This window comes from Antechinus flavipes, chromosome 4 (assembly GCF_016432865.1).
Source record: "Antechinus flavipes isolate AdamAnt ecotype Samford, QLD, Australia chromosome 4, AdamAnt_v2, whole genome shotgun sequence".
Classification (NCBI taxonomy): Eukaryota; Metazoa; Chordata; class Mammalia; order Dasyuromorphia; family Dasyuridae; genus Antechinus; species Antechinus flavipes.
In genome coordinates, this window is record NC_067401.1 from 10,669,849 (window position 1) to 10,692,203 (window position 22,355).

The following is a 22,355-nucleotide window of genomic DNA, read 5'->3' on the forward strand; positions in this document are numbered from 1 at the left end:
TCTGAAAGCACCCAGCAGCTTTCCAGGGAGGGGAACCTGCTCTAGAACCTCCCCTTCCCTGCTTTTCTCAGGGAGCAAGGGTTCTCCGGGACACCCCTTCCTCCCTGTTCCGAGCCCCCAGGCCTGGCACGGCCACAGGAGACTGTTTTTCCTTGTCCCTTGTATTTGTCTGCTGGGGCTCCCGGAGGCCACCCCCAGCGTGACCCCTCGGGGCCGTCCCAGCAGGACAGAGCCAAGTAAGTGCGCGCCGAGAAAGACTCGGTGTTCACCATGGGAAAACCGGGCCTTGGGTTAAGAAATGGAGACGTGGGGAAAGACCCTGGGACTCATTCAGACCCTTCACCCTCCACCAGCTGAGGCAAATGGACTTATCTTGAGATGGAATCCCCCGGCCGGCTCCTCCTCGGGCAGGGCTCCCTCCCCAACCCCTTGTCACCGCTTGGTGTTTCAGGGGCTCGGGTGGATCCCTTGCCCTATGGGTGGTGGGCAAAGGGGCCACCCCAGGAGGGGCCAGCCTAGGGGTCAGGGTGAAGCCTGAGAGCTTTCCCCGACCCCGGGACTCCAGCCAGCATGGACTCCCAGGCCCCAAACCCAGAGCTGGACGGACTTTGGGGCCCATGGAGTCCAGGTGAGTATCCTGACCCCAGGTGAAGTGGCTAAGGTCCCCCAGGGTAGGAGAGGCCACCGGGCGGCCACCAGCGGGCAAGCTGTGAGTCGGGCAGACCGGCAACAAGAGCTAGGAGAGCTCCCCAGGGCCCCTGCCCCACGTCCCCTGTGTTGCTGCTGGCTGTTCCTGCTCTCCCTGCACAAACCCAGTTTGTGGGGTCCCTTCCCAGCCAGCACAGTGGAATCACAGGAAGAGGGAACAGTACATGAAGCAGGGAAGGGAATGGGTACAAGCAGCAACTGGGAACATGTGTGGGGCCCGGGGGTGACGGCAGGGGCCCCACGTGCAACTGGAGACCGAGCCTTCCAGGGACGCTGCCCTTGCCCAGATCTGCATCTCAGGAGCCCCTTTGGTGCCAAGGGGTCTCCCAGGGCCCCTCAGCCTGGCAGGTGTGAACATGACCTCAGGGACGGCTGAAGGATCCGGGCCTGGGATGTGAGGAAAGGGCTGGCTCGGACCTCCGAGGATGGCACAAGGGGAAGGGTCTGGGAGTAGGACATGTGGGGGTGGGGGGTGTCCAGTCAGGAAAGCCCGACCCATAAGGACCGACGGGAAGGAGCCTCCTCTACCAGCCGTGGGGCCGGGATCGCGAGGAGGGGCAGGCTCTCCCACCGAGTCCCAGAAGAGACTTGGAGTTGGCCTTCAGCCCCCACGTATTAAGCATCTGCCGTTTATCAGACCCTGCAGGGGATGATGCAGCAATGAGACTTCCCCTCCTCAAGGAGCAGACACTGGGGGTTTGACCCCATTTGGGGTTTCCTTGATTGGCCCTTTCCTCCTCCAGCTCATTTTATAGATGAGGAAATGAGGCAAACAGGGTGAAGTGACTTCCAAAGTCCCGATGCTCTATCCACTGTGGCTCCCAGCGGGGAGGATTCTGGGAATCCTACGGGACCAAAATGAAGAGATGGGGGCAGCCGGTGCAAAGGCACAGAGGGGAAGTTGTCTTTGAGAGCGAGAAGGGAGAGCGGCCACCGAGGCGTGGGGGGCCCGGACACGAGTCACATTCACACAATCCTGGGCAGATTCTTGAAGGGGCCGGGCATATTTAGCCTGAAGAAAAAATGATTTAGGGGCACTCGCCCCCTGTCTAAATGTCTTGGCGAGACGCATTTCCCCAAATTCAGATCTGGCCTCGGGCGCTTGCCAGGCGTGACTCTGGGCCTGTCACTTCACCCCGTTTGCCTCAGTTTATCTGTCCCATGAGCTGGGGAAGGAGGTGGCCACCGCTCCAGTCTCTGCCCAGAAAACCCAAATGGGGCCATGGAGAGATGGACATGATTGCCAAACAGTTGAACACGATTGTAGAGTTCCTGGAAGTGGCTCGGAAGGGGACCCTGGCTCCCATTGACAAGGTAAGGCTGCATGTTGGGCTTGGGACAGACTTGATTCCCCGGAATCTCAGGAGCCCCCCATTGCTACCCCCCACCCCACAGCCGGCAGGTGGTCACCAGCAAGAAATAGGGGACTTAAGAGCACCCGAGAAATCCGAGACGCCGAAAGCCCCATCACTTGCCCCGACAATAACTGGCTGCCCTGGGAGCTGCTCTCAGAACAGGCTGCTGACGTTGGGAGAGTGACGCCGTCCCCCGGCCCCACGTTCCGTGCCCGGTTTGGGCAAACGCAAGCGCCATCGAGGCTGCGCTCTGCTTCCCGTCCGTGAGCCTCGCCGGTGGGCCGAGCCAAAGGGCGAGGGCCGGGCCCGGAGCGGCTGGTGGTGTCAGCCCTTCGTTTTACCAGTGGGGGAAGGAAAAGGACTGGACCCCGTCCCCAGGACCGTCCTGGGGAGGAAGTGACTGCCAGAGAGCGCTAGAGGCGTGCTCCCCGCATGTCTCCATCTCTCAGACAGGAGAGGCGGAGGCCCTTGTCCTGGCGGAAGGCTGGGGCTGGCCTCCAGCGCACCTCTCGCTTCTATGTGTTGAATTTCCTGGAGGATACTACAGGGATTATTGTGAAAATGAGGCTCCTGAGGCTCAGAAAGGGCCCAGGCTTTGTCCAAAGTCATCTAGCCTTTAAGGGCTGAGAAAAACGGAAGCCCCTCGTTCTCTGCCTTCTGATCCAAAGCTCTTTCCGATGGGGGGTTCTTAAAAGCCAAACAGGCCTTCATGGGGGGCCTGGCTTGGGCTGGCTGAACTGAAGGGCGCGAATGTGTTGGGTAAGAAGGCCTGGGATCCCCACTTGCCTGAGCTGGGCCCCGACTGTCCTGGCCCCTCCCCATACTCTCTGGCCGAGTCTGGATCCCCTTCCCCTGACAGCCTTGTAGACCCAGGAACAGCGACCTGACTTCCAAGGAACTTTTCCTCTGTTCCATCTTCAGTCCGATTAAAGCCCCTCATGGGGAGAGGGTCCGACTGGGGTCCGTGCTGACCGACAGAGGGAGCTGAGAGAGCCCAGTACAGGGAGATACGCGGGACCACTTGCCCGGCTCCGAGTCAGTGACTCCCACAATGCACTTGCACCAGGACCCCCATCCCCCCGCAGGCTGAGGAAGTCCCACGCGTGAGTTAGGGAGGAGGTCTCTGCTACCAGGCTCTCCGGGGGCTAGATCCCATGCTGATCTCGGAGCAGCCCCCATCAGCCTGGAGTTTTCTCTGGGGCATCTGGGGAGGGAGAAGAGGGTGTTAAGGAGGAAGGGAGGGCAGCAAAACTGCTCCCCTCGGGGCGCCTCGTCCCCGGGAACCAGCACAGTGGGCCCTTGCTGTGGCTGCCCGGAGGCCTGGCCGGTCACGGGCTGGTGATTGGACGGATAGCACGTGACGCGACTTGAGGGTCCGCGCTCATTCGGAAACATTTGGATCAGTTATGTCGGAGTTGGCCGAAGGCTTTCACACGCTCGCCTTGTCCCGCTGACTCCGGGTCCAGCTGCCCTGCTGAGGTTGGCCGAGTGGTCCCGGGAAAGGGGGCAGGGAGAAATGGACCGGGGGGGGGGGGGGGAGGGGCTGCCAGACTGGGAAGGGGCGAGGAAGGGATGCGGATTCTCAAGGCTCAGCAAACATCACACAGTGTGGCTACTGCCCATGTGGGGACAGTTCATCATCAGAACATGCTCCACCTTCTCAACATCTTTACTAACAGAGGGCATCCAGAACTGGGCCAGACTGGGTGGGAGCGGGACAGTGGGCGGGCTTCCCCGGGTGCCCTCCTGCTCCCAGCCTTACACGTCCCCTGCCCCCACCTTCCATTCAGTGGCCCGGGTTCTAGCTCTGCCGGGCAGCCTGTCCCCGTCTCTCAGCTCCTCGCCTCAGCTTGGCCAAAAGCCTTCTGAGGGCCCTGCCTGCCCTAGTCCCTCCCTCTCCAGTGCACTGGCCTTCCTGCAGTTTGCCTTGAGCAAAAGTGACCCTGTCACTCCTCTCCTCAATGAACCCCAAGGGCTCCCTACTGTCTCTAGGGTCCACTACAGCCTCCTCTGGCTTTAAAATCGTGCCTTTCGGGACAGCTAGGGGGCGCCGTGGATAGAGCCCCTGAAATCAGGAGGACCTGAGTTCAAATCTGACCTCATACTTGACTTCCTAGCTGGGTGACAAGTCATTTCACCCCAATTGCCTCAGCAGCCAAAAAAAAAAAAAAAATCACACTTTCCTGGTGACTGAAACCCAGCTTTCGGTCTCGTTCGGCTCCTTTTGAGGCGGCTGATGGTGCGGCGGGCAGGGGGCTAAATCCCATCCAGCCTCTGCTGAGATTACTGAGGGTTATTGAGACAGTATTTATAAAATGCTTAGCAAACCTCAAAGCCTTATGTAAACTATTAATTTCCTCGCGTGGTCCTGCCCAACGTGCCCTCCGTCTCTGAGCTCTGGGCCTCTGCCCTACCCCGCCCTCCCTCCTCGCCTCCACAGCCCAGAACCCCCTCCTTCCAGTGCCCAGCCCGAGCCGCTCCCAGTCCTCCTCCTTCTGGACGTCTGGGCAGCCTTGGAGGCCGCGGACCGCCTCCCCTCCTGATCGAGGACACCGACTTCTCCTTTGCCGAGCCCTCCCCTCCAGGTCGCTCCCTCTAACAGCCCTTAGGGTTCTGCCTTGGTCGGGGGCTCTTCTCGCTCCTTCTCCCCTTCACTTCCCTGGACTGAATGACCACGTCTCTGCCGCTGGTCCGGCCCCATCTCTCTGCTGACCTCGTCTCCCGCCTCCAGCTGCCCCATCACTCTGTGCTCTAATCCATCCCCCGGTCGGCTGCTGAAGTGCTTTTCCTAAAACACAGGTCTCTGTCACCCCTTTTACTCAGTCACCTCCAGGATCAAATACAAAATACTCCATGTGGCATCAAACCCCTCCATAGCCCCCCTTCTACCTTTCCAGCCTTCTCACGCCTTACTCCCCAGCATGAACAGTGACGCAGTGAGAGCCAGGAGGCCGTTCCGCAAACGAGACTCGGCATCTCTCAGCTCGGGGCCCTTTTCGGGCGCCCCGCTCTCCCCCACATCTGAACACTCCCCCCCATTCCTACAAGTGGCCTCCCTGGCTTAAGTCCCCACTAAATCCCAGCTTCCACAGAAAGCCCTCCCTGTCACTCATCACCTACAGCTCGTTATGTATGTTTGTGGGCACGTTTCCCCCCCATTAGGTTGTGAAGCTCTTCGGGGGTGGACCCACTTTTGCCTCTTTTGGTGCCCTGGCTGCTTAGTGCAGGGCCTGCATGTAGCGGGCACTTGGTGCTTATCGGCTGGCGGAAGGAAGCCCCGTCTTCTCCCGTGACGCCTTTCCTGGCGCGCTCCCCCTGGTGTGGCTCGTTATTCCCCTTCCCAAACTCCCTTGGGTTACTTCTGTACGCATTTATTCTGTATATCCATACACACACACACACACACACACACACACACACACACACACACACTCACACACACTCACACACACTCACACACACTCACATTCCCCCTGACAGAATGAGGACGTCTGGAGAGCAGGGGTCGCTTCTTTCTGCCCCTCCAGCACTTAATGCCATGTCCGGCACATGAGGAGAGGGGCCGAACTTATGACATCATACACACAGGAAACTCCCCCTGGCAATACCGGCCAGCACAGGGGGTCCCTGGGACATGGAGAGGTCAGATGACTTGCCTGGGTCACATGACCAGCTGTTTTCAGAGAACCAGGGACATCTTGGCTGATGTCTTGATTTGCACATGAATTGGACTTAAGCGAGGCCGTTGGACCCAGGCCTCCTCTGTTCCAGTGTCATGGAATTCCGGCGGCAGGACAAGCCGAGATGATGGCACAAGATGCCGTGGGTAACCTCCAGGTCTGATGGAGCTCCATGCGCTCCGTAGCACCTGCGGCAGGTGTGGGAAGAGCAGGGAGATGTGGAGAGGAAGGCAGCAGCCAAAACACATGATTAACTCCCAAGGATGATTATTCTAGGACACCTGCTTCTGAGCCTTTCCCATTATGAGAATAAGTAATAACCAAAAACTCCTTCCCGTCTTTGGAGTAATTCACTTTCCATTTTCCACTCGTTAAAAAATAAGCGAGTGAAAAAAAACAAGCAGGAGCCCATGGCCCAAGTCCCCAAAAGGATGGTTTTTGGATGGACACTCGTGGCTTTGCTAATTCCATCAGCAGAATACAAGTCAAAGTCAACTCTCTCTCACTCTTGGAAATCCGCTCCTAATTTGAACTCGGTGGCCCATATAATTTTTTTCACCTTGATGAATCTCCAAATGACAGATTTTTCCAGTCCTGGCTGCCGTCAATATTAAGAATAGAAAGTTATTCTGAAACCTTCCAATGTGACAATCCCACAGCCAGTTTTGAAGCCCACAGGTTGGGGATCTTGCAGGCGCCAACTACCGAAGGAGCTCTGCAAATGCCATTTGGTTCAAAACCTGGAGGTGCTCGGAGCGTATCGATTAAACGTTTACATGCCATGTGGGGGGCACGAAACCAAAAGAGATGCCCAGTCCCTGCCATTTAGGAGCTGACAGATACACCAAGGACGAGAAGTGGCCCACCAGACACCTTCCTCCATGGTCGACACGGCACTCTCTGCCAGAATTAGCCTGAAGATGGCCAAGGGGGCTTTAGATTCTGTATTGCATAAGTGGGATCAATTTCTTGGAAAGAGGCAATAAGGTGGCCGGGGCACACTAATGGAAGGAAATTAATATTCAAGGGCAGCGAGCTGGCCCAGTGGGTAGAATACTGGGCTTGGAATTAGGAAGACATCTTTATGATGCAAATCCAGCCTCAGACACCTACTAAGCTATATGACTCTGGGCAAGTCCCTCAACCCTGTTTTGCCTTAGTTTCCATATTTGCAAAATGAGCTAGAGAAAGAAATGGCCAACTACTTCAGTAGATTTGCCAAGAAAACCCCCAAAAAGGTCACAAAGAATTGGACATGACATGAGAGTTGGACAACAAAAATAATTTAAAACCATGTCAAAATAAAAGTGTAATTTATTTAATTAGCACCGTCATGGCAACTTTAAATAAAACTTAATTTTTTTTTAAAATTTATGTGTTTATTATAAAAATTACAATCTTAAAAATGTTTCAAATAAAAAACAGCTTCATAATACATTTCTTCCTGATGCTAGAGCATCTTTCTGCATTCACCAGGAGATGATTTTGAATATTGCAGACGTCAAGAGAGGCAGTGCAACGTAGAGGACACAGTGCTGAACTCGGGAGTCCGGAGAACCGGGGCCATATGCTAACACTTAGCGCTGGCTGGCAGGGGGTCCCTTGGCTTCTCTGCAGTTCCATCAGTGTGAGACGGTGTTAAGAGATGGGCTGCAATCTGCATCTTGGTACGCACCACACCGAGGAAAGTCAGAGGTCCTTGATAGCAGCCGCCATGAGAACCAGGTTCTCTCAGTCTCATGCTGGAAGAGACCACAGGGCTGCCCAGTCCCTCTGATTCCTGAACAGGGACCTCCTCCACAACATCTGTGCCAGGGCCTGTGTCCAAGTGAGGCCCCGGGGAGAGGGACGCCTCCTCTGGCGGGCACCTGAGCGCTCTTGGCCAGTTTTCCCCCATAACAAGTCAAAATCGGTCTCTTCAGCTTCTGGCCAGCGCTCCCTTCAGGGCTCAGGGGCTGGTTCCCGGCTGTTCAGTTGTTCTCCAAACATTCGGGACGTATATGTGGGATTTGGCCCCACAGAGAAGTCAGTGCCTTGAGGGCAGGGGCCATGTTATTGTCCTTCCCCACCCCCCGGTGCCCAGCAGAGTGTCCTGCACAAACTGAGCACTCACTGCTTGCCGAACGGAATGACATTTCTGAGAACTCCGGGCTCCGAGCCACGGTTCCAGTAAACGGCAGAAGGCTCCAGCCCGTTCCCCATTTCGAAAATCCAGCCAGTTTTGTTCCAGATTTGTTCTCCAGAAGCTTTCCAAGAAGACCCACCCTAAGAGGGACCTTGTCTGGTCCCTGGGAGCCAAGAGCGCTGCTTCCACTTCCTGATTCGTCTTGGGTTTCAGCTCCCTTTGGCCATTTTGGCGCCTCTTTCCCAGTCCCCAGGTACTTCTTGCCGGAGAAAACCCCAGTACTGGAGCAGCCCCCTGCCCTCTCCCTGAGGCCCCGTTCTTGACCCACCTTGGGCCAGCCAGGGTCACCTCTGCCTCCCTGATCTTCCTCTCGCTCCCATCACAGCTGGAACCGGCACAGATCGCGGCCTCTCCTTTCCTGCCGCCCCCCAATCTGAGCCGCCACGGTCCTGGAGCCTCTCTGCTGAAATCATTTCCCGTTCCGGGAGGGAGCGGTGGAGCTGCCGTGGCGACCCCCCACCTACAAGACCTCGGGGGTCTTTCCTCTAGGGTCCCATGTCCTCATTTGTAAAGTGGTTTCTCCAAGCTCCTCCAGCAGCGCAGCATAGCCTCCAGCTATGAATTGATACAATTTTCAACCCAGCATTCTGGCCCAGGGTCCCAGGGCTTCCCCCCTCTGGCCATGGCAGGAAGTCCTGGCGCCCTGGGGACGGGGCTGGAGGAGAGGAGCAGGGGCTCCTGGCTTCCCACAAGCCTGAGGTTCTTCTATGAGAGGGGATGTTCCAGTCAAGTACAGTGAGGTCTCTATAAAATCAAGGCTTGAAAAATTGGCAACGTGGAGCTGAAGAAATGAGGTATATCAGGTGCGGGGCACTGGGGAGGGGCAGACAGGAGCCCGCGCGGCCGCGGCAGAGAGCGTGGCACCAGGTGCCCTCGAGGGCCTCAGCCTTCGGCGCCGAAAGCGCTCCTCGGGGCACTGCCAGTTACCTTTTCATCACTGCTGTGAAGGAGACCTGCAGGGGAGGGGACGCTGCTGGTCAGCAGGCCAAGGACTCTCCCGCTCCCCAGAGTGAGCCCCCCAGAGAGGGGCGCGCCCCAGGCTGGCATCTGCAGAAGCCTTTGCCCTTGCCCAGCCCCTCCAGCTCTGCTAGTGCCTTCCTGGGGCAAACGGGGAGGGGGGGCTCACCCCCCCCCAAGGTGCAGAATGCAGGAAGATGAAGGTGGAGACTCTGGGAACCCTAAGAAAGCCCCACACTGAAGTGCCCCTGGGAGGCAAGGGGAGAAGGCAGCCTGGGCAGACTGGAGGCCGGGCCCAAACACATGGAGGCCGGGGCAGGCCAACTTAGGAGGCCCGTGGCCCAGCGGAGCCGCCAGTGCCCACGTGCCCGGGGCTCAGCACTTAGAGGTCCCGTGTGAGGGCGCCCCCGCTGGCGCATTTAGGGTTAGACAACGGTCCGATGCCAGGCAGTCTGTTGCCCCGACACGTGGACCGGCAGGCGGCACCTCTTCCCCTCCAGAACGGGCCCGGGTGGGACCGTGGGTGCCCGGGAGACTCCTAACTCTGCGGCTCTTTCTGAAGCCCAGATCCCCCTGCGGACACCGCTGAGCCCAGGAACAGGGGGGTCTCTGCGTGTGGGGCGGGGGAGGACGCCCCGGCCTGGGCCGAGCCCCCCTCCCCAGAAGTCCCTTGGTAGGATCCCTACCTCCTGCAGGAGCTGCCCCAGGGTCTCCTGGCTCCGAATCGGCCTCCTACAGAGGGGGAAACGCTGGTCAGGAGATGGCCCCCCCACAAGCCAGACCCTGCGGGAGACTGCGCCGGCTCAGAGGATGTGGGACCCTCGGGTGACCTGCTGAGGGCCCTCCCTCCCTGCTCTCGGAAGCTGGTTTTCCGGGGTCCTCACACAGGCTCCCACTTTCCCTGCACCCACCCTTGGGGCCCTTCACCGAGCTGGGGGAGGGGCCTCGAGGCTGGCGCACCTGTCTATCTGGGTTGCTATGACGACGGTGAACTCTCCCTCGGTGTCGGGCAGGTAGGTTGAGGGCACGATCTTGTAAGTGCCCGCGGGCAGCCGGCACAGGCGACTCACTTCCTGGGCGTAGCGGTGGGGCACGCAGCTGAGCAGGGGCTCCAGGTGGAGCAGGGAGGCGGCCCCCCGCGGCCAGCCGCTCTCCGGCATCTGCGGAGGGGGAGGAGGCGCCCCGGTCACTCCTTGGGGGAAAACTCGTAGCTTTTGCGGCGCTGCTCGTCTCGGGCCTGAAATGCGCCCGGAGAAGCTGCTTCCCAGCCTGGCAGGAGGGCCGGGGGCAGGGGCACGGGACACCCGCCTGTAGCCCCACTCCTTCCTCAGGGGGCCTAGGGCTCCTTTCCCGGGCCCACCCAGAGCTCAGGCAGGAAGGCAAGCAGAGGCGGCCTGGGACTCCTGGGCCCCCACAAAGTGCTCCGGCTCTGGGGCTGCCAGGGCTGATGTCTCACCTGGGCAGAAGCCCCCCCAGATCCCCCTTCACCCCCGCCCCCCTGCTGCACCCCCAGGTTAGGGAATCCTCCCTGAGCCCACTGGATGGAGGGTCATCAGCGGGAGGAATGTTCGCCCCCCAGATACCACAGGGGAGAGGGCACCAATTAATGGGGGACGGGGAGGCTGGGCAGCCCTCGGGCCCTTGGGATCTGGGGGGCTGCTAACGTCCTTGAAGGCCCTGCCTGGGTCTGCGCCCCCAGCCTCGGAGGCCTGTTACACACGCAGGAGGAGAAGGTCTGCTTTGTCTCTGAGGATGCGGTGACCCCCGAAGCGGCCTCTTCCTCCAGCGGCTCCCTCCCGAGGGCCGTGTATGCACAGGCTTCCAAGGAAATGGGGAGGGGGCGCCGGGAGGGCAGCCTCAGGCGGCCTTCGGAGGAGGGGGGCAGGAGGACCGGGCTCGGGGCGGCTCCGTCCCCACATCTGACCCAGGCACTGGGAAAACCGGGCCCACTGAGGTCGGGCGGCGGTGCCCCAGCCCCGGGGCTCACCGGCCGCCCCCCTCAGTGCCAGGGGAAGCAGGGGAAAGTCCCAGGGGGGAAACGGTGAGGTCACCACCAGGGTGGCCACGCCCTCCGGAGCCTCCCGCCAAAAAGCCCCTTTCGCTCTGGGGCCGAAGCCCGGCAGCCAGGGAAGGGGGCGCGGGAAATGACCCCTGGGGACTCCGGACTCGCCCAGCCCGGCTCCCAGCAGCCCCGGGGGCCCCACGGGCAAGCCCTAAGCCGGCGCAGACTTTCTTCCCCTGGGGGACTCGGCCTGTCCCGGGGAGTCACCAAAAGGCCCCAAAGCTGCTGCCGGGAAATCCCACCCGGTGCAGACCCTGCTCCCCAGTTCCTGGGCCCCCGAGACTGAAGGACGGCTTCTCATGGCCGGGCCGGACGCAGAGCCCCCCCACAGAGACGCCCCCGGGGCCCAGAAGGCGGGAGGAATACCTGGAAGATGTGGAAGCCGATGGGGTGGCACTCACTGTCCTGGCAGTGCTGGCGCAGCGTGACCCGGACGCTGCGGGGGCCCGTGCCCAGGGGCACGGAGAGAGGGAAGCAGGGGTTGCTGGGGTAGGACGGGAAGTTCCTGCTGCCCCCCGCGCTGTGCCCGCTTCGCCAGCGCCCCTTCAGCTGCACTGTCTCCCACTCCCCGGCAGCGAGGTCTTCGCGGGGGGAGGTGGCGGCCGAGGCCGGCTGGATTTCCCTGCCGGGGAGAGAGCAGCAGGGGTGGGGGAGGCGCCCCCGCCCGCCCCCAGCCGCGCCCCGGACGTCCCCCTCTCCGGCCTCACCTGAGGGAGATCCTGCCGCTGGAAAACACGCGCAGCAGGAAGTGCCCGGCGGCGTCCTTCAGGAAGGTGCTGGGGACCACCAGGTAGTAGCCGGGAGAGAGGCTGCAGCGCAGGTGGACCTCGCGGTCGTAGGCGTGGCAGGCGGTGCCGGCCACCGGGGGGGCGGACAGCAGCGCGGGCAGGCTGACCCGCTTCTTCTCCACCTGGGGGTCAGAAGGGCCGGCTCGGCCCCCGGGCCACCAGTGAGCCCCACTCGGCCCTTGCCCCCCAATCCCTTCCCCCCAAAAGACAGGGAGGGGGAGATGAGGGGTCAGGGCTCAGGGTCTGCTCAAAACTGCGGATAAAACCTCTGCAAAAACCCAACCAGAACCTGGCCCGTCCCCTTGCTCCCCGGAGGCCGCGAGCCCGCTGGCTGAGCCCCAAACTTCAGTATAGGAGCCCCCAGCTCCCGCTAATGCCGGCCTCTCCTAAGGGGCCGGAGCCTCCCGTGGGCACTGCCAGGGAACCTTCAGGTCCTTCACACTCACCAGGACCCAGGACGCTCACACCCCCCCGGGCCCCAGGGAAGGCCCTGCTCTCCCCCCCCCAGGGGAGGACCAAGTGCCCCCGAAATCCGGGCGTCCCGGAGAGTGCCAGGACAGGGGCATTATGGCCCGGCCCAGGATGGGAGACTCCCCGAAAGGCGGCCCCCCCGAGGATGCCCGAGGACAGCGGCTCCCACAGATTTGGAAGATTCACGTATAAATCTCTATAGAATCACAGAGAACTCCCAGCTTCTCCCAGCCGAGACCGGAGCACAAGCCTCGCCCGGTTCCCTGCCAGCCCCCGAGGAGCAGGACGTGCACTCTCTGGGTCTCGGGGGGAACGGCGCCGGTCAGAGAGGGGCTGCTGAAGCGCCCCCCCTCATTCCTTGGAGCTTCCCCTGACCATCTCCTGGAAACCCCCCTCCCCTTGTTTTCCTGTTTTTGCAAAGGCGACGGAGGCTGAGGGAGGGGGCTCCCAAAGCACAGCCAAACCCCAAAGGGCTCACCCGGGGGAAACTGAGGCTCTTGGGGCCCGGCCAACCTCAGGTGACCTCGGCAACGGTCATTCCCTCCCCTCCCCTTCCTCAATCACAAGGTGAGGAGGGACCCCTTACTTCTGAGCCAACCAGCCCCCGGGGCCCCCAGAAACCTGCTGAGCCACAGAAGGCAGGAAGAGCATCGGGCCCTGTCAATCCCACTCCCCCACAAGCATCAAAATGGGCTCTGCAGCCCAGGGGTGAGAGCCAGGGCTGCTCCGGACCCCCGCCCACAAAGCCAGGCCCCAGCTCCCCCTCTCTGTCCTCAGCACCTCTGCCTGTAAGCGGGGTCACAGAAGGAGCCCCCTGGGCGCACCGTGCAGGGCTCGGGGGTCTCGGGGGTCTCTACCCAGCGAGGGGTGTTTCCGGCCCATCTCCCGGACAGGGGCCCCCGGGCAGCCCATCGGACGTTCGTCCTTTCTGTGGGGTTTGGGAACGGGCACAGGACTTTGTCCGATTTTGGGCAAGGGGATGCACTGTAATTTTCGGGGCCCGGCCATGGGGGAAGTGCCCCAGAAACCTGCCGGCCGGTCCCCGACGGGGACTTTTCCGGGCCTCCCCCGCCCCACGGCCAGTCTGTCAGGGCCCCCTCAGCCAGAGGCTTCCCGGCTGAACGGCTGTTACCTTCCACACGTGGAGCCCCACGGCCTGGTGCTCCTTCCCCGGGAGGCCCCGCGGGCTCAGGGCGGCTCTGCCCCCTCGGCCTGGAGGCGGGGCCAGGATCCGGCCCGCCCAGTCGGCCTGGCACACCTGGGGCCTCTGCAGGAGGGCGATGCACACCTCGCTGGGTTCCAAGACCCGCAGCCAGAACTTGGGGTTGCTGGGGAAACTGCTGTTGTTCCGGCAACCTCCGGCCGACTGCCCTTTGACCCAGGCCCCGGGCAGCTTCTGGGTATGACGTAACACCTTTGCTAGTACAAAAAACGCACAGGACGTGTCAGTGCGGGCAAACAAAGCGGGCCAGCCCCCTCTCCCCGTGCTCAAGGGACGGGCTCGGTTACATCTGGAAGCCGCCCCCCAAAGACACAGGATGGGAGGAGGGGCTGCTGTCTCCCCGGGCCCGGGGCCGCTCCCCCTCCCACCGCGGCGGGGCTGTCCTGAGCCCGCCACCCACCAGTGTAGAGGCTCTGCAGGTGACCCTCCTCGGTGATGGGGTAGCTGATGGTGATCTCGTCAAACTCCCGGATAAACTCCTCCTCTTCCACCCAGAACTCCCCTTCCTGGAGCTGAGACAAGAGATCCGCGGCATCTTCTGGCTCCAACTGGCTCCAGCCCTCGCCCCTGGAAGAAGACGCCCCGGCTAACCCCGTCTGCGTGTCTGACTGCACGAGGGGCAACCATCGCCCTCCAACAGCCAGAAGGAAGACTTCCCGGAGGCCCCAGAGTCTGGCGGCGGTTACGTCATGGGATCCCAGGTCATTCCCATCCGTCCCGGACTCTTCAGGGGCACAGCCTGTCCTGCCCTGGTACACAGAGGCGGGGGCAGCTCCCCCAGCTCTCCCGCCCCTCGGAGGGGCTCCTGCTGCTTTCTTCCTGCCCTAGAGCACCCCGGGAGAGCCAAAGGATGGCCAGCGGGCGAGTCGGGGGGCAGAGAGGGTCAGGCCCGGGAGGAAGGGCCTGGCACAGGGAGAGGCTCTGGGCAGAGACCCCGACCCCAGAGTCACAGCAGGGGCTGGAGGGAGCCTCAGCAGCCTTTCATTTCCTGGGCGAGGACGAGAAGCGACCGGCAGGGCTGAGCCGGGTGCGGGTCTGAGGAGCTGAGACGGCATCGGATGCGGGACTTCCAAGCCCCTCCAGCCCCAGGTCTCTCTTGCCCGGGAGGACTCAGGGCCGCCAAGCCCCCCACCCTCTGCTCATCCTCTTCCTCTACCATGAGCCCGCCCACTTCCAGCAGAAGCTCCCGGGATCGGGGCTACACAGGCAGCTTCAGCCCACGCAATGCGAGGGACAGTTCCTGGGGGATGGCCGCGACTTCCTAGCTGGGACAGCCTGGGCAAAGCCCTTTGCCTCTCTCTTCCTCCTCTGAGAAATGGGCTGTTGGGAGGATCAAATGGGCTTCTACTAAAGGGCTTTGCCCACCCAAACATGCTCAGCATAGCTGCTGGCTGGGACTCTGGGCCGGCCCTGAAGGGCCAGGATGGGGACTGAGAGAAGGGCCGGACACCCACAGTTCCAGGGCTGGCTCTGTCCCCAGCCCGGGGCCTCGGGTCAACCATTCCCACTGCTTTGGGCCCCAGTGACTTCTAACAGAAATAACACCTGCACTAACGACTTCATACGGTGTCGGCGGCAATCGATACAAGGACCCCAGAGCTCTGGGGTCATGTGGGCCACAAAGGGGGAGTCCCAGAGGGGCATCCCCAGGGCTTCTGCCCGCCCCCCCCCCAGGGCTGAGCTAGCTTCTGGGAGCCCCTCCCCGGCCACTCACTCCTCTCTCCAGGGCCCTCGCCAGCATCGCCGACCCCACGGGTTCAGAATCCGGAGCAGGAGCACCTCCCTGCCCAGACTGCTGCGCAGCTCCCGCACGTCCGAGATGATGAAGGCGTGAAACTCCCCCAATTCGCTGGCCCCTGCGCGAAGAACAAGAGCAGTGACCGGCCCCAGCCGGGGAGGACCCTGGGGTGCCACCCTTGGCACTGGCGGGACACGCCGTGGGCACACCCTGGCATTGCCAGCTGTCACAGGAAAGGCTCACTCTGGGGAGCGGCCGGGGCCAAAGCAGGCGTCTCTAGGGGACTTTGTTAAAAGGCAGAAAGTGCCTCCTGTGCCACAGAAACGCTCTCCTCTCTCTCTCCCGTGTAACCCTCACAGGCTGCTTTGGCCAGGCCTTGAGAATGAGGGCGGGGCTACAGTTCCAAGGGTCCCTCTCCTTGTTTGCTGTTTAGTTCATTAATTGTGTCCAAATCTGCACGACCCCCTTTGGGGTTTTCTTGGCAGAGATCCCGGAGCGGTGGCCATCTCCTTCCCCGGCTCATTTGGCGGGGACAGAAGGGCGGCCAGGGCGTGACTTGCCCAGGATCCCACGTCTGAGGCCAGATTTGAATCGGGAAGGAGAAGCTCCCTGACTCCAGGCCTGGTGCTCTGGGACCTGGGACGCTCCTGGCCGCCCCAAGGGCTCCCTAACCTCCTGCCACTTTCCAGAGGCTCCTTTCCCCGGAGCAAAGGCCTCTGTTTCCTCATCAGCAGCTACATCATCGAGCCAAAAATCCAGCAAGTCACTGGACGGCAGGGGGGCTTCTAGTCAATGGTCAGCCATAGCCTGGGAGTTCCCGTGGGGTCAAAACATGGAAAGGAAGACAAAGGGCGACGTCAAGGCCAACTCAAAGACCACGACATCCTGGCCATGCTTGTGCTGGGGAGAGGATCCTGAAAACGGGCGCGGGGCCGGCAGCAGGAGAGGGAGGCGCCCCGAGCTCGGGAAGGCTCAGTCTGGCTTCGGTTCAGAAACTGAGCCCCCTTCTTACTTTGACAGTTTACAAATCGGTGCTGCACCGACGTGAACAGTCCAATAAGGAGGACCCTAAGGGGCAGGGAGAGGAGAACGAAGAGGAAACGAGAAGGGAGCACGCGGTGGAGGTGAAAACCCTGAGCAAAACGGGCCCCTCAGCTTGGACAAACGGGATCGGGAGCCGAGGGCCTGAAGAGGCCCAGAAACGGCCGGTGGAGGTCTCCGGGGGGGCGTGTGCGAGCGCAGGTGTGTTTGGGGGTGGGAGCGGGGCAGGGCCGATGGGAGAGCGGAGCCTGAAGGCCGCGGAAGACCACGTTAGAAGGAAGAACCCCCCACTTGGGGGGAGGGAGCTGTGCCAATTCACTGAGAAGTGGGGCCTCCTGGGCCTGCACAGACTCTGGGTTCCCCAAGTGAAGAGTCCAAGTTTATTCTCTGAACGATTCTGTGTGCTGGATGACACGGCTAAAGTGGCCCTTTGAGTCCTCAAGAATCCCCCGTTTCTGGTTTCTAGTAACGGCAGCAAAAAAAGTGAGGTCCGGGACCCAGGATCCAATGAGGGAACCCAGCCTGGGGGAAGCCTTGGCTTAGGCTGAAAAGCCTCTTCCTCCTAAAGCCGGGCCTGGAGGCTGAAGGCGCCCCCCCCCCCCCCCTCGGGGTCCCCGGCGGCCCTCACCTCCCCTGGAGCTGAGCACCGAGCAGCTTATCACACACTGGTCCTTGAGGCCCAGCAGCTTCCGGAAGGTCGCGGGCTCCAGGCTGCTGGGACTCCGGGCCGCCTCCCTGTGCCCCCCTGGGTCCCTCAGGCTCCACCTTTCCGCCAGGCCTCCGGTTAGATCCACCAAGGCGTCTGCCACCTGCCCCGCCCACAGCTGTTCATAGGACCCGTAGAACCTGGGAGAACAGCACCACGGCGATGAGGCCGGGCATCGTGGTCCCCGATTAAGTCCCGACTACCAGAGCAAGCTGCCCTCCCTCCTCACCACTGCCCCCACTCATTACTTCCCCCCTCCCTCAGCGGGCTTCCTCCTCACCTCGGAGGTCATCCACCGACGCTTCCTGGCTCCCTCCAGATACATCTTTCCTGATGCTGCCCAGGGCCGCCCACTTCCTACCTGCCCAGTTTCCATCAAGTTCCCCGGGAGCAAGCCCGCCTGGTCTAGGACTGGTTTCGGGCCCTGCCCACAGTGACTGGGAGTTACTAACTCACGGACGAGACCGTGTAACCTCCAAGTGCTGTGTAAGCCTCAGCTCTCCTCCTCATTACCGGGGGGCAGAGACTCGGCTTTCCTGATTGACAAAGTGTGGGGCCTGGGGAGCCAGTCATTCCGGTCAATAAGGACCCACAATAACGAGAAACGGGCCCAAGGAAAACTTCCTGCCAGCGTCTCCCTTTTAGATCAATACTGCTGTTCAAAAAGCAAGAGGAGAGCTGGTGTGGTTTGGAAAAATTAAAAAGGCGGAGAAAGGCCGGCCCCTTCTCTGGGGAGTGATGTCCTGAAACCTACCCCCCAAACAGGCGGGGATGAAAGACGCAGAAATGAATCTCTGCCGCTCCCTTCGGAGTTAACCCCAAACAGCAGCTCTGCTCCCCGGGATCCAGCTAAACGGGCCACGCAGAAGAGAGGGGCACCTCTCAGGGGCTCCGGCCTCTGCTCCCCCACCCCTTGCAGTGGAGTCCTGCCTGCTGGCACACCTACTTGGCGTACACCTTTTCCAGCAAGGGAAGCCAGAATACATCTTCTGTCTGACACTGGGAAAAGCACAGCCGCCCCCCAAGGCAGGGCAGGCGGTCATCCACAGTCACCTCGACCCACTGTCCAAACTGCCACACCCGGCAGGTGAAACAGCCGCGATAGGCTAGATCCGGCCAGCTGGGCTGTCCTGGGGGAATCACCTGTAGGGAGAGAGGGAGTCGGTGAGAAGTCACAATAGAGAAAACAGGGAAATGACCTGGAAACGGCAACAGCCTGGCCACACACTAACCCTTCCTTCCAAGCCCACTTTCTTAGGGCTAAGAGATGACTCAGTCATCATGTAGGACACTGTTAGTGTTTGGAACTGAGATTTCATCAAAGTGGGAAGTCCCAGTGTGGAAAACTCTCTCCAGATGCAGATTGTCCACTAGACTCAAGCTTATGATCTTAAAGCCGTCTGGGATATTTGGAAGTTCCTTTTTAAATATACTGTGTAAATGAAGATGATTTTTCAGTCAGAGATTTCAGGTCAGATCAAGTGTTTTGAGAATCGTCCTATCACCTTCCACTGTCTAAAATAAGCCCCTAACTGGACTGAGATCAAACACAACTGCATCACTGGACAAACTGCCCGCCGTCACAGAAACGGTGGCCAATGGCGGGCCCAACATTCTGTCAAGTGACTCAGGCAACAATGTGATCCAATATCTAGAGTGATGGCGGGGAGGGACAGGATCACTTTTACTGGACATTGTTAAAAATGTAAGACACGGAAAGACAAACGTCTGGGTGCCCCTGAAATCCTCAGAAACCTATCTGTGTCTGCAGAGTTGAGCCAACTAGGCCTTTGGACAATTTCCTCCATGGTCATCCACAATCCCCTGAACATGTTAGGAGATGCAACCATGGCAACAGGCAGGGACATTTTCCCCAGGAGAATTTTTCAAAAATATAGAAGTTTTCTTTCAAGTTCATTAACCATAAATCCCTGAGGGCACTGGAGGGCTTGGAAAATATCAGAATGGCACAAAAAGCAACTGGATCCAGGTAAGCCAGTGAGCAAAGCACATTCCCTTCAGCTGGCACTGAAGACCAAGGAAGACCACGTTAGAAGGAAGAACCTCCCACTTGTGGGGAGGGAGCTGTGCCAATTCACTAAGAAATGGGGCCTCCTGGGCCTGCATAGACTTTGTACTCTGGGTTCCCCAAGTGGAGAGTCCAAGTTTATTCTCTGAACCGATTCTGTGTGGCGGATGACACATCTATAGTGGCCCTTCGAGTTCTCGAGAGCCCCCGTTTCTGGTTTCTAGTAACGGCAGCAAAAAACTCAGCCTGACTGATACCTCTTGGCAGGTCCTCCCACTTCCAACTAACCATCCTGAGCCGCTACAGTAAAGGCAATGAAACAGCAAAAACTCCCATGGCCTCTCCCCGCCTGCTCCGTGCCAGTGCTCCCTCGCTAGCTTTCTCAAGGGCTGTCTGGTGGCAGCGGAGGACAGGAAGAAGCCTGTGCTTGTCAGCCTCAGCAAGGATGGGGGAGCCCTCTTACCTGATCCAAGAGATGTTTGTTCTTCTGGAGAGCTACACAGGCACAGAGAAACCAGCAGTCTCCCAGAATCCCTTGCTTTATCTGGCCTTCCTGTGGGTTATCTGGGAACAGTCGGGGAGTTGAGCAAATTTCCTACAATAAAGAAAAACTTCCCAGTTAGAGCACAATGAGGTAGCAGGGTTACAAGTCAAATATTCCAAAGCATCCCCTGTCCTTGCTGGCACACTAAAGAAACCGCTGTGATTTCTGACCTCCACGCTCACAGTACAGCAGAGAAGCAGAACGAGGTACAGATTAATGATCATTAGAAGAGTCCCGTAGAAAACACCAGACCCAGTACAAAGCGATGAAGGACAAGTGACATGAAGACGTGCTCAAAGGCCCAACTAAGTGAAAGGCACGGCCTGAATCCAAAGGCTGAGAAATGAGGCCACGTGGAGGGTGCTGGTGTCCTGACAACTCTGTGCTGGTGAGGTGCACTGAGGTACATTGTTGTCCCAGGGCCCTTCACCCTTACTAGATGCCCAGGGGAAGGAAGGGCATTCCACACCTTGAGGAACACTGCACAGAAGCACAAGCTTAGGCCTTCCCTATGCTCTATAAATAAGCAATATTGATGTAGGGGACAGAGTGCTGGGCCTGAAGTCTTCCCGAATTCAAATCTGGCCTCAGACACTTACTGGCTGGGTGACTGTGTTTGCCTCGGTTTCCTCATCTATAAAACAGGCTAGAAAAGGAAATGGCAAATCATTGTAGTATTTTTTTTTTTTTTTTGCCAAGAAAATCCCAAATGGGGTCACGAAGAGTTGGATGAGACTTAAATGACTGAATAACAACAAATCTACTGTCAGGGGTTTGTGGGGAAGAGATTGAAAGCAGGGGCTGCTTTTCTCCCCTCTCTTTTCATCACCAACATTTAGCACAGCATCTCACACCATGGGTGCTCAATGAATGCTTCTTAACTTGAACTTGAGAGAGAAAACATGTTATGGCCATTGCAATGTCTGTGAAGCCTGACACTATCATATATCTTCGTTTATTCTGCCAACAACCTGAGAAACACGTTATCTAAATCCCAGCATCTTCGTAGAGGACTATCTAGACCGACGTAGATCTGAGCAGGGTTCCTTTTTACCAGAACCTCTGCTTTGGACTGAAGGCTTTTTTGGGGGGGGGGCTCCCCACACAGAGGCAGCCCAGCCTTCTTTGGGATTTCATTACTGGGAAACTATATGGGCATTTTCATCCCAGACATGAATTAAGAACATCACCCAACAAGCCAGGCCCGGGCCCAGCACCGTTCCACTGGAAAACGGAAGCTTTTGACCATCTTGAATTTTGTGGCACTTCTCTGGGCTGGATTCCTCAAATATAAACAGTGGCTCAGCAAACCTATTTGTGAGTCCTTTCGGATGCAGGGGGATGCTCACAATGATCGTTTCTAATCAAAGTATTAAAGTACCCTCAGCATGGTGTCTTGGACTGACCATTAACAGACACTCTGTAACTCATGAAATACAAACTACTGTCTTCCTCCCCTAAGAAAGGCCTGAGAAAGGCCCATCCAGACCCTGAAAAGAAGACTCTGTTGTGGACAGTGGAAAACCTGTAAACCCGCCAGCATCACCTGTGGGCGAAGCCAGGTGATCTCTTCTCGGAACTGGGCCAGGGGAGTGGAAAAGGTGCAGAAGAGGGAAGAATCACAGGCAGGGAACGTGGCATCCTTGAAGAACTCTCTCTCAGCCGGGGACTCTGTTCCCTCTGCCGGCATTTTCAGTCTCACAAAGGAGCAGCAGCTGCCAAAACTTTGTCTCCCACCTGAAACTGCAACACCAAAGCAGGACAGGTTGGCTGAGAGGGGCCTTCTCAATGAAAACATGAGCCCGGCAGCTCTCTGTGGGGCTTTCCCCCTGTGAGCGAAGGAACCCGGCCCTTGGGAAACCCCAGATCTCCCTCCCCCTCCTCTGAGAGCCCCGGAAACTGCGGCTCCGGACCAGGCTTGAGTGGGCTGGCAGGAGGGGGATCCAGGTGGGGCCCAAGGCCAGGGGGCGTCCGAGGGGACGGCGCTGACCCGGGGCAGCTGGCCACCTCTTTGCCCCTAAGAGCCAGGTGGGGGGGTGAGTCATGCCAAGGAGGAGGGGGCGTCGGAGAGGGGTCCAAGGAAAAATATGGGAGAGGGGCGGGGAGGCCACGGCTGACCTGTAGGAAAAGGTGCGAGAGCAGAAGGGGAGGAGACAGGAGAGGTCCAAAGCAGTCAAGAGAAGGGGAGGGGGAGGGAGAAGAGGAATCTAAGATACTGGAGGGAAAGGGGCAGGGGGAAGGGCACGAGGGTCTTAGATACCGGAGGAAACAGAGAGAGGAGGGGGAGCAGGGGAAAGGGAGTGGTCTATGATACTGCAGGGGACAGGGGGAGGGGTACGCAAAGGGGGTCTAAATGCCATCAGCCGAGGAGGAAAGGGGGAGGGGAGCAGGGGGCGGGGCTGACGGAAGGGGGAGGGGCCGAACCCCCAGTAATTTTAACAGTCGCAGTCCAGCCAGTGATGCCCTCCGCCCGGCTGTTAGCTCACCTCCGCCCGGCCCCGGCTCCCCGGCCCACTCCTCCTCCCGCTCCAGCTCCTGCAGCCGCCGCCGCCGCCCCGAGCCCGGACGGACCGTCACTCACCTCCTGTCACTTCCCTCCTGTCACTCCGTCTCCACAGCAACGACCCTCCTCCCGCACCGCAGCCAATCAGACATTTCAGTTATGTCACGAGACACGGCCGACCAATGGTGAGCCACTTCCCCAGGCCGGCCCAGGCCCTCCGCGCAGCCGCAGACGTCGCCGCCTCTAGCCCGGGGCGCTTAGCTCCCTCTGCTGGGGCGGCTCTTCCGACCCTGCCTTTTCCTTGACAACCCGTTTCTCCGACTGCGAGTCACACTGTCGGGACACTCCCCGGGGCGGCGCTCCCTG

The 22,355-nt window shown here is 59.7% G+C and overlaps 1 protein-coding gene across 2 annotated transcripts; it reads right to left on the reverse strand.

The window, feature by feature from the left end:
• Positions 1-7,039: 7,039 nt before the first annotated feature.
• Positions 7,040-22,102, reverse strand: CAPN10 (calpain 10). 2 transcript variants are annotated; one of them, XM_051999756.1, is made up of 13 exons: positions 22,068-22,102; positions 21,033-21,229; positions 19,406-19,537; positions 17,860-18,056; positions 16,836-17,053; positions 15,143-15,284; positions 13,829-13,995; positions 13,339-13,625; positions 11,655-11,857; positions 11,314-11,569; positions 9,846-10,045; positions 9,572-9,617; positions 7,040-8,881 (listed from the first exon to the last, which is right to left on the reverse strand). In XM_051999756.1, exons 2-13 carry the CDS (start codon positions 21,174-21,176, stop codon positions 8,852-8,854), a joined length of 2,022 nt encoding a protein of 673 aa, XP_051855716.1. In that variant the 5' UTR covers positions 21,177-21,229; positions 22,068-22,102; the 3' UTR covers positions 7,040-8,851. The 2 variants fall into 2 exon arrangements, with proteins under 2 accessions (XP_051855716.1, XP_051855715.1); XM_051999755.1 differs by lacking the exon at positions 22,068-22,102 and adding an exon at positions 21,973-22,056.
• Between the last annotated feature and the right edge of the window lie 253 nt (positions 22,103-22,355).